General features: G+C 60.1%; 2 protein-coding genes across 2 annotated transcripts; both read right to left on the reverse strand.

Annotated features, from left to right (window-relative positions):
- Positions 1–758: 758 nt before the first annotated feature.
- REEP4 (receptor accessory protein 4) lies at positions 759–7,056 on the reverse strand. Its single transcript, XM_054000706.1, has 8 exons — positions 6,974–7,056; positions 6,177–6,249; positions 4,172–4,248; positions 3,947–4,067; positions 1,863–1,976; positions 1,647–1,779; positions 1,394–1,548; positions 759–1,311 (listed from the first exon to the last, which is right to left on the reverse strand). Exons 1-8 carry the CDS (start codon positions 7,003–7,005, stop codon positions 1,246–1,248), a joined length of 771 nt encoding a protein of 256 aa, XP_053856681.1. The 5' UTR covers positions 7,006–7,056; the 3' UTR covers positions 759–1,245.
- A 4,184-nt stretch (positions 7,057–11,240) lies between these two features.
- Positions 11,241–16,415, reverse strand: LGI3 (leucine rich repeat LGI family member 3). Its single transcript, XM_054000693.1, has 8 exons — positions 15,980–16,415; positions 14,587–14,658; positions 14,419–14,490; positions 14,258–14,329; positions 14,098–14,169; positions 13,360–13,529; positions 13,108–13,272; positions 11,241–12,158 (listed from the first exon to the last, which is right to left on the reverse strand). The coding sequence occupies exons 1-8, from the start codon at positions 16,195–16,197 to the stop codon at positions 11,341–11,343; spliced, it is 1,659 nt and encodes a 552-aa protein (XP_053856668.1). The 5' UTR covers positions 16,198–16,415; the 3' UTR covers positions 11,241–11,340.
- Between the last annotated feature and the right edge of the window lie 381 nt (positions 16,416–16,796).

A 16,796-nucleotide genomic window follows, 5' to 3' on the forward strand; every position in this document is an offset into this window, starting at 1 on the left:
ATGCCAGGGAGCAGGGGCACCGCGGGACAGGGCAGGCCACAGAGTCACCTCGTGTCACCCCCGTGTCGCCCACCCCGCTGGGGGATGAGCCCCCCCGGGAAGGAGCGGGGTTTGCCGGTGGGATGGGCCGGGGAGAGGGGACAAACCCAGGGATGTCCGGCTGCTGCTGCCACGCCGTGGGGGACGCGGCTACTGCAGGGATCCCGGATCCCCGGGAAGTTCGGGAATGTCACCGGCGGCCTCGGGGACACAAAGCGGGTGGCAAAAAGAGCCTGGGAGATGCCCGTGAGGAGCATGGGGTGGGATTCCCAAAGATTCCTTCCAAATGAGAAAATGGTCTCGGGAAGCATCCCTAGGGGAGTCTGGGGATGCTAGCCGGGGTTCTGGAACCTGAAATGTGGGGGAAAGCCCCTGGGAGATGCCTGGAGGGAGTTTTGGATGGATTCCTGAGGGTAGAGCTTCCTCCAAAGGAAAAAATTCTCAGGAAGCTTCCCTGGAGGAGTCGGGGGATGCTATCCAGCGTTCTGGAACCTGAAATGTGGGGGAAAGCCCCTGGGAGATGCCTGGAGGGATCCCTGAGAGAACAGCTTCCTCCAAAGGAAAAAAAAATCTCAGGAAGCTTCCCTGGAGGAGCCTTGGGCTGTACCTGGGATCCTGGAACATGGGTGGAAACACCGGGAGAGGCCCTGGAGGAGTCTCAGATGGATTCCAGAGCTCCCTCCGAGAGAAAAAAACAATCTCAGGGCGGGGACAACTCCTGCTTCCCAAAGTCTGAAACAAACCTTTATTTTTCCAGGTACAAAACCCTCTTTTCGGAGAGGGGAATATTAAAAGCCGTGAGCTGCCCAGTGCTCAGGGCTCAAGTATGGGGGTGTCAGTCTGTGTCTGGGGGGGCCCCGGGCAGGGGCCATGGCTTTGGCTTCAGAGGGACAAGGCACATCCACTCCTGGCTCCCAGGGGAATGGGAATGTTGTGAGCAAGGCACCATGGCAGCAGGAGAGTGGGGGGAGCGTGTAGTGTTCGTGGGATGGGAGGAAAAGGAGGGGCCAGACCCCACAGGAGAGGTGCCAGCACCGAGCTGGGGGGTCTGGGAGTGGGGGGATGAGCTGCTCCCCCCTCCTCGAGGGGCCACATGGAAGGGATTTACAGTGTGAGGATCCCCCGGGTTGCAGGAGCCACAGCTCCCTCCTGATGCCACAGCAGCAAACTCCTCTGCAGCCTCCTGGCAGAGGTTTCCCGGGATTTTCAGCTGTCCTGCTCCGACAGAGCCGCTCTCCTCCTGGCCCGGCTGCGCAGGAGCCGGGAAGAGCCCTGGGCAGGGAAAGGGACAGGGACAGTCAGGACCCCCTGACCTGTCCCCACGCCCCCAGAGCGCGTCCCCCTCTCACGTCACCTCTTTTGCTGGGTTCTTCCTCAGGGTTCTCAGGCTCTGGCTGCGGGACAGGGGTCTGGGACCCCGGCGTGGGGACACCGAGGGGGACACCTGCGAGTCCGACCACAGCTCCTCATCGTCCGACTCGCTCTCATAGCGCAGCCCGGCGCCGTAGGCTGGGGACAGAGGGGACACGCCAGCTCCAGCACGGCCACTGTGGGCTTTGCTGGACCCTCACAGTGAGGGGGGCACCGTGACCCCCCCAGCTGCTCACCCAGGGGCTGCTGGAGGCTCTCCTGCTCCTCCAGGTACAGCGGGTCCTGGAAGTGCACGGGGGCCTGCTCGGGCAGGGAGCGCAGGTCCTGCATGCTGAAGCTGCGGAGCCGCCCGGCCAGCGCGCCCTGGCTCTGCATCGGGGACACGGAGCGGACAGATCAGACCCCAGCCCAGGGGACATCACCCTCTCCTGTCACCCTGCTAGGGGGGGTACCTTGGTGGCCGCCTGGACGGCGGCGGTGGCCGCCAGGTTGAGGCCCCTCTTGCCGAAGCGCAGCGCGGTCTCGTAGCCGCGCTCGCGGGCCCGGACGAGGAACGCGTCGATGTCCTGGGAGACAAGAGGGGAGGTGCTGGCAGTGCAGGATGGTGGCCCGGGGCATTGTCACCTCTGTCCCTGGGCATTGTCACTGCCAGGGAACTGTCACCCCCCAGAGAAATCACCCTGTCCCTGGGAGACAAGAGGGGAGGTGCTGGCAGTGCAGGATGGTGGCCCGGGGCATTGTCACCTCTGTCCCAGGGCACTGTCCCCTCCCAGGCAATGCCATGTCCTGGGGCATTCCCAGAGCAATGTCCCTCAGCACTGTCACCTCCCAGGGCAATGCGGTGTCCCTGGGCACTGTCACCCTCAGGGAACTGTCACCCGCCAACGCATCACCATGTCCTAGGGCACTGTCACCTCCCAGGGCATTGTCACCACCCAGGGCAATGCCAAGACCTGGGGCATTCCCTGAGCATTGTCACCCCCCAGGGCATCCCCATGTCCCTGAGCACTGTCACTGCTAGTTCAATGCCATGTCCCCGGGTATTGTCACCCCCCAGGGCATCCCCATGTCCCTGAGCACTGCCACCTCCCAGGGTGCTGTCACTCCCAGGCAATTGTCACCCCCATGTCCCTGGGTATTGTCACCCTCAGTGCATCCCCATGTCCCTGAGTGCTGTCACCTCCCAGGGAACTGTCACCCCCCAGTGCATCCCCATGTCCCTGGGTATTGTCACCTCCAGGGCAGTGCCATGTCCCTGAACGCTGTCACCCCCAGTGCATCCCCATGTCCCTGGGTACTGTCACCTCCAGGGCAGTGCCATGTCCCTGAACACTGTCACCCCCAGTGCATCCCCATGTCCCTGGGTATTGTCACCCCCCAGTGCATCCCCATGTCCCTGAGCGCTGTCACTTCCCAGGGTGCTGTCACTCCCAGGCAACTGTCACCCCCATGTCCCCAGGTATTGTCACCCCCAGTGCATCCCCATGTCCCTGGGTATTGTCACCCCCAGTGCATCCCCATGTCCCTGGGTGCTGTCACCTCTCAGGGTGTTGTCACTCCCAGGGAACTGTCACCCCCATGTCCCTGGGTATTGTCACCCCCCAGTGCATCCCCACATCCCTGAGCACTGTCACCCCCCAGTGCATCCCCATGTCCCTGGGTACTGTCACCTCCAGGGCAGTGCCATGTCCCTGAACACTGTCACCCCCAGTGCATCCCCATGTCCCTGGGTATTGTCACCCCCCAGTGCATCCCCATGTCCCTGAGCACTGCCACCTCCCAGGGTGCTGTCACTCCCAGGGAACTGTCACCCCCATGTCCCTGGGTATTGTCACCCCCCAGTGCATCCCCATGTCCCTGGGTATTGTCACCTCCAGGGCAGTGCCATGTCCCTGAACGCTGTCACCCCCAGTGCATCCCCATGTCCCTGAGCGCTGTCACCTCCCAGGGTGCTGTCACTCCCATGTCCCCGGGTATTGTCACCCCCCAGTGCATCCCCATGTCCCTGGGTATTGTCACCCCCCAGTGCATCCCCATGTCCCTGAGCGCTGTCACCTCCCAGGGTGCTGTCACTCCCATGTCCCCGGGTATTGTCACCCCCTCAATGCATCCCCATGTCCCTGGGTATTGTCACCCCCCAGTGCATCCCCGTGTCCCTGAACACTGTCACCCCCCCAGTGCATCCCCACATCCCTGAGCGCTGTCACCTCCCAGGGAACTGTCACCCCCAGTGCATCCCCGTGTCCCTGGGTATTGTCACCTCCAGGGCAGTGCCATGTCCCTGAATGCTGTCACCTCCCAGGGAACTGTCACCCCCAGTGCATCCCCGTGTCCCTGGGTATTGTCACCCCCAGTGCACCCCCACATCCCTGAGCGTTGTCACCCCCCAGTGCATCCCCACATCCCTGAGCGCTGTCACCTCCCACATCCATGTGCCATTGCCACATCCCCGGGCCATCACCAGCCCAACTCGGGGTGGGGGGCTGAACCCCCCAGGCTGGGCAGGGAGGAGCCCCAGAGCCGCGGGGGTTTTTACCTTCTCCCTGCGGGCCAGCGTGGGGTGCACGAAGCGGCGGTAGAGCAGGCTGGCCCCCCGCGTGTACGGGGACAGCAGCCAGATGACAAAAGCCATCTTCACCTCGTAGTAGAAGGGGAGCCTGGGCGAGAGGGGCAGGAGTTGGGGGGGGTCCAAAGGCACCCCGTGTCCCCCCCACGCATCTGGGGGGCTCTGGGGACAGCCAGGGCCCCTCCCCAGCCTCACCAGGAGATGAGGAGGTCGGTGAAGGTCTCTGAGGCCATGAAGAGAGCGAAGACGATCCAGTACATCATCCATCGCACCTGGGGGAGCCACGGGGAGCCCGTCAGGGGGGCTGGGCCTGGGAAAGGGGGCTGAACCCCAAAAAGGGGGGCTGGAGACAGGGAAAAGGGGGCTGAACCCCAAAAAGGGGGGCTGGGCCTGGGAAAGGGGGCTGAAACCCAGAAAGGGGGGCTGGAGACAGGGAAATGGGGGACTGGAGACTGGGAAAAGGGGACTGAACCCCAAAAAGGGGGGCTGGAGACTGGGAAAAGGGGGCTGAACCCCAAAAAGGGGGGCTGGATTCTGGGAAAAGGGGGCTGAACCCCAAAAAGGGGGGCTGGGCCTGGGAAAAGGGGGCTGAACCCCAAAAAGGGGGGCTGGAGAATGGGAAAAGGGGGCTGAACCCCAAAAAGGGGGGCTGGATTCTGGGAAAAGGGGGCTGAACCCCAAAAAGGGGGGCTGAACCCCAAAAAGGGGGGCTGGAGAGTGGGAAATGGGGGCTGAACCCCAAAAAGGGGGACTGGAGACTGGAAAGGGGGACTGGAAACTAGGAAAAGGGGGCTAAACCCCAAAAAGGGGGACTGGAGACTGGGAAAAGGGGGCTGAACCCCAAAAATGGGGGACTGGAGACTGGGAAATGGGGGCTGAACCCCAAAAAGGGGGGCTGGAGACTGGAAAGGGGGACTGGCAACTGGGAAATGGGAGCTGAACCCCAAAAAGGGGGGCTGGAGACTGGGAAAAGGGGGCTGAACCCCAGAAAGGGGGGCTGGATTCTGGGAAAAGGGGGCTGAACCCCAAAAAGGGGGGCTGGAGACTGGGAAAAGGGGGCTGAACCCCAGAAAGGGACACTGCAGCCTGGGAAAAGGGGGGGAGATGAACCCCAGAAATGGGGACTGGAGCCCAAGGAAAAGGGGGGGCCACTGGGGTCCAGGAAAAGAGGGGGGGCACTGGAGCCTCAGGAAAAATGGGGCTTTGGGCACTGGGGTCCAGGAAAAAAAGGGGGGGGGGCACTGGAGCCCCAGGAAAAGGGGGGCTGAACCCCAGAAAGGGGGGCACTGGAACCCAGGGAAGAGGTGACTGAACCCCAGAAAGGGGGGCTGGAGTCCCAGGGAAAAGGGGGCTGAACCCCAGAAAGGGGGGCACCGGAGCCTCAGAGAAAAGGGGGGCACTGGAACCCAGGGAAAAGGGGGGCACTGGAGTCCCAGGGAAAAGGTACTGAACCCCAGAAAGGGGGGCACTGGAACCCAGGGAAAAGGGGGGCACCAGAGTCCCAGGGAAAGGGGGGCTGAACCCCAGAAAGGGGGGCACCGGAGCCTCGGGAAAAGGGGGGATGAACCCCAGAAAGGGGGGCTGGAGTCCCAGGGAAAAGGGGGGCACTGGAGCCCCAGGAAAAAGGTGGCTGAACCCCAGAAAGGGGGGCACTGGAACCCAGGGAAAGGGGGGCTGAACCTCAGAAAGGGGGGCACTAGAGCCTCAGGGAAAGGGGGGTTAAACCCGAGAAAGGGGGGCACCGGAGCCTCAGAGAAAAGGGGGGCACTGGAACCCAGGGAAAAGGGTGGGCACTGGAGCCCCGGGGAAAAGAGGGGGCTGAACCCCAGAAAGGGGGGCTGGAGTCCCAGGGAAAAGGGGGGCACTGGAGCCCCAGGGAAGAGGTGACTGAACCCCAGAAAGGGGGGCTGGAGTCCCAGGGAAAAGGGGGGCACCGGAGCCCCAGGGAAAGGGGGGCTGAACCCCAGAAAGGGGGGCACTGGAACCCAGGGAAAAGGGGGGCACTGGAACCCGGGGAAAAGGTGGCTGAACCCCAGAAAGGGGGGCTGGAACCCAGGGAAAAGGGGGTGCACCGGAGCCCCGGGGAAAAGGGGGGGCACTGGAGCCCCGGGGAAAAGGGCGGGGGGCACCGGAGCCCCGGGGAAAAGGGGGGGAGCACCGGAGCCGCGGGGAAAAGAGGCTCCCCAGGCCCTGGACTCACGTATTCCCGGATGTTTTTTGTCTTCACGGCCTTGTAGGAGGCGTAGGCCGGGTAGAGCATCCCGAAGAGCAGCCTGTAAGGCAGGGGGAGGGTGAAGCAGCGCGGCCAGCCCGCGCAGAGCAGCGGCCACAGGGCCCGCAGCCCGGCCTGGAGCCCCTCCAGCAGCACCCCGAGGCCCCGGGAGCCCCGGGAGGTTCCGGGGAGGCTCGGCCGTGAGCGCAGGGTCGCACCCACGGCCCCGGGACCGGCCCGACCTGTCGGGGCTGGGCTCGCTCCCGCTCCCCGCGGGCTCCACCGGTGCCGGTGCCAAGCTGGCTCCCGGGGCGCTGGGTGAGGCGCCGCCACCCCCCCAACACCCACCTGCTGTCCCGGCACCTGCTCAGGGCAGGGACCCCCGCCAGAAAATGGGGGGGTTCTCTGAGCAGAGACCCCCGCGGATGGGGCAGGGACTCCTCCAGGGGACCCCCACCCATGGGTGATGCCGGGGACCCCAGCCCGTGCCCACCCTCCCCACGGCGGGCACGGAGCCCCAGCAGCGGCTCAGGGACCCATTTTGGGGTGGGACATGTTTTTGGGGGGTGGTGTTGGTTGCCCCCATATAGAAATTTGGGGTCGCCCCCACCAAACCCCGCCTGGGGCCACTCCGAGGAGTCCCCGCTGCGGGCCCAGCACGGGGGACCCCCAATAATGGAACAGCGGGAGGGGGGAGCGGGGATGGGGGATCCCTGTGACCCCCCTCCCCCCCCCAAACCCTGCAGCCCCCCCACCCCCACGCCGTTACACCGGACCCCACTCACTCAATCACCCGGCTGAGAATCCAGGACACCATGGTGCGGCCGGGGCAGGAGGGGCGGTGCTGTGCCCCCCTCCCGGAGCTCCCAAATCCCCCCAAATTCCCCCCGGACCCCGAGGGAGCGAATCCCAAAAGTTGAAAGTTGCAGCAACACAGCCGCGCATGCGTGGTCCGGGCCCCACCGGCCGCTCTTAAAAGGGCAACGCGCTTAAAAGGGCAACGGAGCTTCTTAAAAGGGCAATGCCCTTAAAAGGGCAACGGAGCCTCTTAAAAGGGCAACAGGGCCCTGAAAGTGTGACCCACGTGCCGCAGTTTTATAAAATAAAAACATTTTATAAATTCCCTAAATATATTAAATACCAATATATTTATATAATAGATAAAAAAATAAATATATGAATATATATAGATTATGTATTATAGATGATACGTTAATGTATATAATATATTGATATATATTATATCGATAATTAATATATTATATTCAAAATAGCAATCTATTAATATATATAATATATAATATATAATATATAATATATAATATATAATATATAATATATAATATATAATATATAATATATTATATTCTATATTCTATATTATATATTATATATTATATATTATATATTATATATTATGTATTGATATATTAAATCAATATATTAATATATTGTACATAAAATATCAATATATTAATATATTTATCATATATTATAATCAATATATAAAATAGGTATTGATCTATTATATCAATCTATTAATATATTATATATTAAAATATCAATATATTAAATAGCCTAAATATCCTAAACACACCTAAAAATGTCGTCTTTAAAATTCCCCATCTATATCAAATACCACTACATTAATATGCAATATATTAATATGTAATCTATATTAAATGCTCCTTAAAGCTTCAACGTTATTTCCCTAATATATATATTAATTTATCTGTTAAAACATACACTTTTTAAATCAATAAACTGGGGAGAGCCACTCTGGTTGATGTTAAAGGATTTTTTTTTTGGGGGGGGGTCTGGAGGGGATGAGGGACAAAGGACGATGAGGATCATTCCACTGTAAGATGCTCCAAAAAAAACAAAAATTGCTTTCTGGACCACCTCCCCCTTGACCCTGCAGCCCCAAAACTGATCCAGGCTTCCCCAAATTCCCCAGCGTGGAAGTGCCCAGAACCTTCCAGCAGCGCTCCCTCTGCCAGGGAAACTGAGGCAGGGACGCGTGGCTGTGCGAACCCAGCCGTGCCCCGGGGGCGCCCGTTTCCTGCCTGGTTCGTGCGCCTCGTGGTGGTTTTGCACATGAATATTCACCCGCCTGGGAGCCAGGGAAAGGCTCCCCTGGAAAACCAGTCCAGCGGGGACTTCCCTCTCCCTGGGGAAACACCTCCTGCTTCCCACCCGCGCCCTGGGCTGAGCTTTCTGCTGGATCAAACCCCAGTGCAGCCAAAAATGAGGAATTCCCTCTCCCCGGGGCTGTGGAATGTTGGGTGGAGAGGGCGCCGAGGTGGGCTGAGGTTTCTGCTGGGAAAAAAAACCCACGTGCACCAAAAATGAGGAATTCCCTCTCCCTGGGGCAGCAGAATGTCAGGTGGAGAGGGCGCCGAGGTGGGCTGAGGTTTCTGCTGGAAAAAAACACAAATGCAGGGCCTGGAGCACCCAAAAACGAGGAATTCCCTCTCCCTGGGGCTGTGGAATGTCAGGTGGAGAGGGCACTGAGGCGGGCTGAGGTTTCTGCTGGATCAAACCCCAGTGCAGTCAAAAATGAGGAATTCCCTCTCCCTGGGGCTGTGGAATGTCAGGTGGAGAGGGCACCGAGGTGAGCCAAGGTTTCTGCTGGAAAAAAACACAAATGCAGGGCCTGGAGCACCCAAAAATGAGGAATTCCCTCTCCCCGGGGCTGTGGAATGTTGGGTGGAGAGGGCACTGAGGCTGGCTGAGGTTTCTGCTGGATCAAACCCCAGTGCAGCCAAAAAGGAGGAATTCCCTCTCCCCGGGGCTGTGGAATGTCAGGTGGAGCGGGCACTGAGGCTGGCTGAGCTTTCTGCTGGATCAAACCCCAGTGCAGCCAAAAAGGAGGAATTCCCTCTCCCTGGGGCTGTGGAATGTCAGGTGGAGAGGGCGCCGAGGTGGGCTGAGGTTTCTGCTGGAAAAAAACACAAATGCAGGGCCTGGAGCACCCAAAAATGAGGAATTCCCTCTCCCCGGGGCTGTGGAATGGCAGATGGAGAGGACACCAAGGTGGGCTGAGGTTTCTGCTGGGAAAAAACCCCACGTGCACCCAAAAATGAGGAATTCCCTCCCCACGGGGCAGCAGAATGTCAGGTGGAGAGGGCGCCGAGGTGGGCTGAGGTTTCTGCTGGATCAAACCCCAGTGCAGCCAAAAATGAGGAATTCCCTCTCCCCGGGGCTGTGGAATGTTGGGTGGAGAGGGCACTGAGGCGGGCTGAGGTTTCTGCTGGATCAAACCCCAGTGCAGCCAAAAAGGAGGAATTCCCTCTCCCTGGGGCTGTGGAATGTCAGGTGGAGAGGGCGCCGAGGTGGGCTGAGGTTTCTGCTGGAAAAAAACACAAATGCAGGGCCTGGAGCACCCAAAAATGAGGAATTCCCTCTCCCTGGGGCTGTGGAATGTTGGGTGGAGAGAGCACCGAGGTGGGCTGAGATTTCTGCAGGAAAAACCCCACGTGCACCCAAAAATGAGGAATTCCCTCTCCCTGGGGCTGTGGAATGTCAGGTGGAGAGGGCACCGAGGTGGGCTGAGGTTTCTGCTGGAAAAAAACACAAATGCAGGGCCTGGAGCAACCAAAAATGAGGAATTCCCTCTCCCCGGGGCTGTGGAATGTCAGGTGGAGAGGACACCAAGGTGGGCTGAGGTTTCTGCTGGAAAAAAACCCTCACGTGCACCCAAAAATGAGGAATTCCCTCTCCCTGGGGCTGTGGAATGTTGGGTGGAGAGGACACCGAGGTTGGCTGAGCTTTCTGCTGGAAAAACCCCACGTGCACCCAAAAATGAGGAATTCCCTCTCCCTGGGGGAAAAAAATGTCGAGTGGAGTGGGCCCTGAGGTGAGCCAAGGTTTCTGCTGGAAAAAAAACTACATGTACCCAAAAATGAGGAATTCCCTCTTCCCGGGGCAGCAGAATGTCGAGTGAAGCGGGCACTGAGGTGAGCTGAAATTTCTGCTGGGAAAAGCCCCATTAGCACCCAAAAATGAGGAATTCCCTCTCCCCGGGGCAGCAGGGTGTCGGGTGGAGCGGGCACGCCGTGGCTGGAAGGACACACGGGCAGGGCTGGGGGTCACAGTGCGTTTATTGGGGGGGTTTTGGTGGGCACGGGCACCCCGCTGGCACGCTGGGTCCTGCCTGGCAGCGGGGGCCGTGGGCACGGGGAGCTGCTGGGCATGCACGGAGAGGGACAGGAGGTGCTGGCCTGGAGCATTCCGCTGTCCACCGCTGCATCCTGGAGCATCCCATCATCATCCTCAGCATCCATCATCGTCCTCGGGGCATCCTGGAGCATCCCATCATCATCCTCAGCATCCATCATCGTCCTCGGGGCATCCTGGAGCATCCCATCATCATCCTCATCATCCCATCATCATCCTCATCATCCCATCATCATCCTCAGAGCATCCCCGTGGCCTTGGAGCATCCCATCATCATCCTTGGAGCATCCCACCGGCCTTGGAGCACATCCCATCCTCATCATCCTCATCATCCCATCATCATCCTTGGAGCATCCTGGAGCATCCCATCATCATCCTCAGCATCCCATCATCATCCTTGGAGCATCCTGGAGCATCCCATCATCATCCTCAGCATCCCATCATCATCCTTGGAGCATCCTGGAGCATCCCATCATCGTCCTCAGCATCCCATCATCATCCTCATCATCCCATCTGCATCCTTGGATAATCCTTGATCATCCCATCATCATCCTCATCATCCCATCTGCACCCACCTCGGAGCACCCCATCCTCCCTGGGGCATCCCACCACATCCACCTTGACCACCCCATCCACTTTGGAGCACCCCAAAGTCCCTCAGCGTCCCGGGAACCCCCCCACCCCTCCTGCCACATCCCTGCCCGCTGTCCCCCTTCCCTTCCTGCCACCAGCTCCCAGCCCATGGCCTGAGCAGACAAAGACCCCCCCCCAGACCCTCTCCACCCACCCCAGGGGTGCAGCTCTGCAGCACAAGGGCCGTCCCACCTTCCCTCCCTGCATCCCACGGGGCGAAACCGGGAGCGCCGCGGGGAAACTGAGGCACCGCGGGGCTGGGCGAAGGTGGAGGGCTGGGACAAGGGGTGGGGCGAGGGGCGGTGGGCACATGCATGCCCGGTGGCTCTCCGGGTGCCAGCTACAGGCTGAGGTCCACCACCACGTGCCGGTACACCAGCGTGTTGGCCTTGAAGCTGGGCGCCAGCAGCAGCTGCACGTCGGCCGCCGGCACCGCCCGGAACGCCCGCGGCGCCTGCACCGACAGCTCCTGGAACTTGGCGAACTTCTGCTTCTCCTCTTCCCACAGGTACACGTGGGTGAAGGAGAAGTCGCTGCCCAGCGCCAGGTACTGCCGCTGCCCCACGGCGAAGGGCTGCATCACCATGGAGCCGCGCGACGGCAGCGTCTGCACCTCCACGAAGCGCTGCCCTTCCCACCGCACCACCTTGGAGTCGCCGATGTAGCGGCTGAGGCAGAGGAACTGGTCCCGCTTGGCCCTGAAGTGCTTGACCATCTGCACGTCCAGCATCTCGCCCACCTCGCCCTGCGGCACGAATTGCTTCTGCGCCCGGCTCCACTGGTAGATGACGGGGGCCTGGGAGCTGCTGGAGATGATCAGCCGCGGTTTGCCGTCGTTCTCCACGTATTCCACGTCGGTGTCGCGGTGCCAGGCGTGGAGGGCTTGGTGGGAGTAAAACCCGTTCTGGTTGAGGCGGTAGAGGCTGGTGGAGCCCGCCTTGGAGCTGTCGGCGATGACGAAGTACCAGTCGCCCTCGATCTGGAAGGCCTCGATGTCGTTGGGCTTGCGGATCTTCTGGCTGTCGATGTCCTGGATCTTGATGAACTTGTCCACGGCCGTGTCCCAGCGGTAGATGTAGGAGCCACCAAAGAGCTGCGCCACCACCACGTAGAGCTGCTCCTGCGCCACGATGGGCTTGCAGTGCACCGCCGAGTGAGCTGGCAACAAAAACCACGTCACAAAAGGAGTTCACCAAAATTGAGGCAGCTCAATTAGAGTCACTCCCAAATTTAGCCTTTAAACCTCGACCTTAGAAAGGTCGAGATTTGTCAAAGCCTGATGCAGATACTAAACCTGGTTTTACACAGCACTGATAATGCTTTAACCTAAAGTGATAGGGCTTAAAGTAAACAAAAAAAAGTGCCTTTATGTAGAAAGTTTAGAACATTTTTTCCTAAGGTAAGAAATATATACAGTAGAGAAGCAATGTAACGCAAAGTAGTAAGTAAGTGACAAGCCAAAGATAGTTTATTTAGGGTTGAAAAAGAGAGAGGGAATTGTAGGGATATAAAAAGGTAAAAGACACTTTCTAAAGCTGAGAAAGGCTGGGAAATTTCTAAACCTTCTCATGGGAAGCTAGGAAGTTAAGAACCAAGTGAATACATTGATATTTACCATAAGGAGCAAGAAGGAACCAGAACTTATTGATAGCTCAAGATGTGAAAAGTCCTAGATATATGCTTTGCAAAGATAGAAAAAGTTTCCATCTTCAATAATGAATTATTGTGTCTTGTTTGAGGTTCACAGAAGTCCTTTTGTTAATGTTAAACCCACGTGGGTCCTTTTCTAATTGGTGAGAGTATAATGGCTTTACACCTTTTCTTTTATGTTAATGGTTCAAAGAATATGTAGAAAAAGGCTTTGCATGGGCTGCCATGCTGTCTCTGATCTGTGTTTGCATGGATGTTGTTATTTTCCTCTGTCTCTTGCTTTTTGCTCGTATGGTACAGACAGATAATAAATCCTAAGTCTGCAGCTAGTCAGGGTCCGTCCCGTTTGTGAGACACGGCCCGATCCGGCAGAACCCCAAGCAGGGTCCCAGGAGGGCACCCCCAGCCCAGGAGGGCACCCCCAGCCCAGGAGGGTACCCCCAGCCCGATTCCTCACCGGGGATGCGGTCGAAGTCGCGCAGTTTGCGCTCCACGTAGTCCCACTTGAGGATGGAGCAGCTGCTGGCGCTCGGCTGTGCCAGGGCCACGTACAGGTCGCTGGCGTAGGTGAAGGGCTCGGCCGACACCGCCTGGAAGGGCAGGACCTGGTGCATCACGAAATCTGGAGCAGGGAGAGGTGGCAGTGAAGGTCCGGACACCCAGGAGCGAGGTGACGTGTGACAGGTGGCAGGGGACAGTTGTGCCTTACCCGTGGTGATGCACTGGAAGTCACCGAGCGCCAGGTCCCGGATCCGCTGTCCCTCGAACTGCCCGGGGCTGCTGCAGAACACGGCGGGCACCGTGGTGTTGGTGCTCTCCAGCCACTCCACCAGCCACTTGATCTTGCAGTCACAGGCCAGCGTGTTGCCACGGAGGTCCCTGCCAGGGGTGGCACCGAGTCACCCCCAGCACCCACCACGATGTCACCCCCTCCCCAGCTCAATGTCCTGGGGGTCCCTGCCAAGGATGGCACCGAGTCACCCCCAACACCCACCATGATGTCACCCTCTCTGCAGCTTAGAGTCCCAGGGTCCCTGCCAGGGATGGCACCGAGTCACCCCCAGCACCCACCACGATGTCACCCCCACCCCAGCTCAGTGTTCCGGGGGTCCCTGTGAGTGAGTCACCCCCAGCACCCACTGGTATGTGACCCCCTCCCCAACTCAGTGTCCCAGGGTCCCTGCCAGGGGTGGCACCGAGTCACCCCCAGTACCCACCATGATGTCACCCCCTCCCCAGCTCAATGTCCCAGGGTCCCTGCCTGGGATGGCACCGAGTCACACCCAGCACCCACCACAATGTCACCCCCTCCCCAGCTCAATGTCCCAGGGTCCCTGCCAGGGATGGCACCGAGTCACACCCAGGACACCGCGCCCTGCCCGAGTGCCAGCCCCTGGGATGTCACCCTCTCCCCAGCCCCATGTCCCCAGTGCTGTGGCGGCCTCACAGGTCACTCAGGATGTCCAGAGGCTTGAAGAGGTCCCGTGGCAGCGTCTGCAGGTTGTTGTTGGCCAAGGACCTGGGCACAAGAAGGGTTGTGGAGGTGACACGTCCCTGACAGTGATGAAGGGACAGGACCACCCCCACAGTGTCCCCCAGGTGCTCACAGGTGCGTCAGGGACTTGAGCCCGCGGAACGTGGCCTTTGAAAGGGCCTGGATGTCGTTGTTCTCAATGAACCTGGAACGGGAGCAGACAGTGACGGAGCCACCCCGAGGGTCCCCCGTGTGCCCTCCCTGTGCCCGTGTCCCCGTCCCCGTGTCACACACAGGTACTGCAGGTGCGAGAGCCCAGCGAAGGCGTTGTCCCCGATCAGTGTGAACTTGTTGGAGTTGAGGAGGCTGCAAAGAGAGGGGGGAATGGGTCAGCGGCGGGCTGGGCAGGGTGGGCACCGAGGGGAGCAGCGGGGTGCCCGGCCGGGGGCACGGGAGACCTACAGGAACTGCAGGGAGGGGATGTGGGCGAAAGCCGCCTCGCGGATCTCCGTGAAGGCCGCGTTCACCATGGTCCTGCAGGAGAGACGGAGCTGCAGGAGAGGGGACAGCAGCAGCGTGGCACTGCCACCCCCCCGTGCCACCAGCACGGGCTCTGTGTCACCTGCTGCCCGCCGGTGCAGCCCGTGAGGGGTGCTGGCACTGGCAGAGGGACGCCAGCAGCCACCGTGCCCGGCGTGGGGACACAGAGGGCACGAGAGGCAGGGGGCTGGCACCCACGCCACGCTGCCCACGCCCTGCGGCAGCCCCTGGGCCGGGGCCGTGCGCACACACGTGTGTGAACACACGTGAATGGGTGTGTGAGTATGTGCACACAGGTGTAACACACAGAAACGGGTGTGCAAGCACACACAGACAGGTGTAACACACAAAGGGGTGTGCAATCATACACGTGTGTAACAAACACAAACGGGTGTGCAAGCACACACAGACAGGTGTAACAAACACAAAGGGGTGTGTAAGTAGACACACACAGGTGTAACACGCACAAATGGGTGTGTGAGCACACACACGTGTGTTACAAGCGCAAATGGGTGTGTAAGCACACTCACGGGTATGTAAATACACAAAAACTGGTGTGTGTGTAAATAGACACAAACAGGTGTGTAAGCACACACAGACAGGTGTAACACACACAAACGAGTGTGCAAGCACACTCACGGGTGTGTAAATACACACAAACGGGTGTGCAAGCACACACAGACAGGTGTAACACACACAATCAGGCGTGTAAGCACACACAGGTGTGCAAGCACACACACACATGTGTAACACACACAAACGGGTGTGTAAGCACACACAGGTGTGTCAATACACACAAACAGGTGTGTGAGCACACGCACACAGTGTAAACACCCACATCTGCCACACGTCCCCGTGCCAGGCTCCGGGGAACAGCCCTGTCCCCAGGGACCCTCCATCTGACCCCCCCCCCCCAGCCGTGTCCCCTCGGGGCTCCGGTGGCCAAGGTGACAGCCGTGTCCCCTCGGGGCTCCGGTGGCCAAGGTGACAGCCGTGTCCCCTCGGGCTTCTGCTGCCCAAGGTCGCGGCGGGGACGGGCTGCAGCCCCGCTCTGTTTGGCACTGCTGGCTGGCTGCGTGTGCCAGCACCGCAGGACACAGGGACATGTCCCCGGCTGTCCCCAGCTGTCCCCAGCCTCCTCCTTCCCCCGGAGCCCCCCACACTGACCGTACCCCGCCCTGCCGCGCGTCCCCCCCACCCCATGCAGCACAGCAGGGGCGTCCCTGCCCCTCCAGGACAGCCAGCAGCCCCTGCCAGCCCTGCGCTGCTGGCATGTGACGCTGTCCCCATCGCTGTCCCCACCCCGGCTACTCACAGCGAGATGATCTCGGGGGGCAGGTTTTTGGGCACGGCCTTGGAGTCCACGCAAAAAGCCGTGTCCCGGGTGCAGGAGCAGCTCGGGGGGCAAGGGGGAGGCCGGGGGGGCCGCCGCCCCTCCGCCGGCTGCCAGAGCCAGGCCACGGCGAGGAGGAGGAGGAGGAGGCGAGCGGGGAGCTGGTCCCTCGGCATCCTCCCGCCGCGCCGCAGCTCCATCACGCCCTGGCCTGATCCCTGCTTGGTCCCGGGAGCTGCTCCCAACGCCGCCGTGCCCGGGAGCTGCGGAAAAAAAAAAAAAAACCTTTTTCCCTCTCTTTTTTATTCCCCCTCGGACCTCAGGGTGGAGGAGAAGCGGCGGAGGCTGCGGGCGCCTGAGCCGCGGCTCTGCAGCACACCATGCCCGGTGCTGCGGGAGGGAGGGAGGGAGGGAGGGAGGGAGGGAGGGAGGGAGAGAGGGAGGGAAGGAGGGAGGGAGGGATGCGGCTGAGTGGCAGCGCCAGCATCCCCGTGCACGCGTGTCCGTGCGCGCGTGTCCCCGGCAGCGACCAAACTCGGGGTTCCACGCCGGGCGGGGCGGCCAGCGGCTGCTCTTGGGGTGCGCAGAACTGGGGGACACGACAAGGGTGACGCCCCCCCACCCACCCCGCAGCGGCTCCCCCAGCTCGGCGCTGCAGCGCTGCCCGCGCCAGCTCCTTCCCCTGCCCGCTGTGGCCGCAGCACACTGGGCACCCATCCACGCCACCCTGGGCACCCATCCACGCCACCCTGGGCACCCATCCACGCCGCCCCGGGCACCCGGCCGTCCCAGGCACCCA

The sequence above is a fragment of the Vidua macroura genome, chromosome 28, assembly GCF_024509145.1.
Source record: "Vidua macroura isolate BioBank_ID:100142 chromosome 28, ASM2450914v1, whole genome shotgun sequence".
Classification (NCBI taxonomy): Eukaryota; Metazoa; Chordata; class Aves; order Passeriformes; family Viduidae; genus Vidua; species Vidua macroura.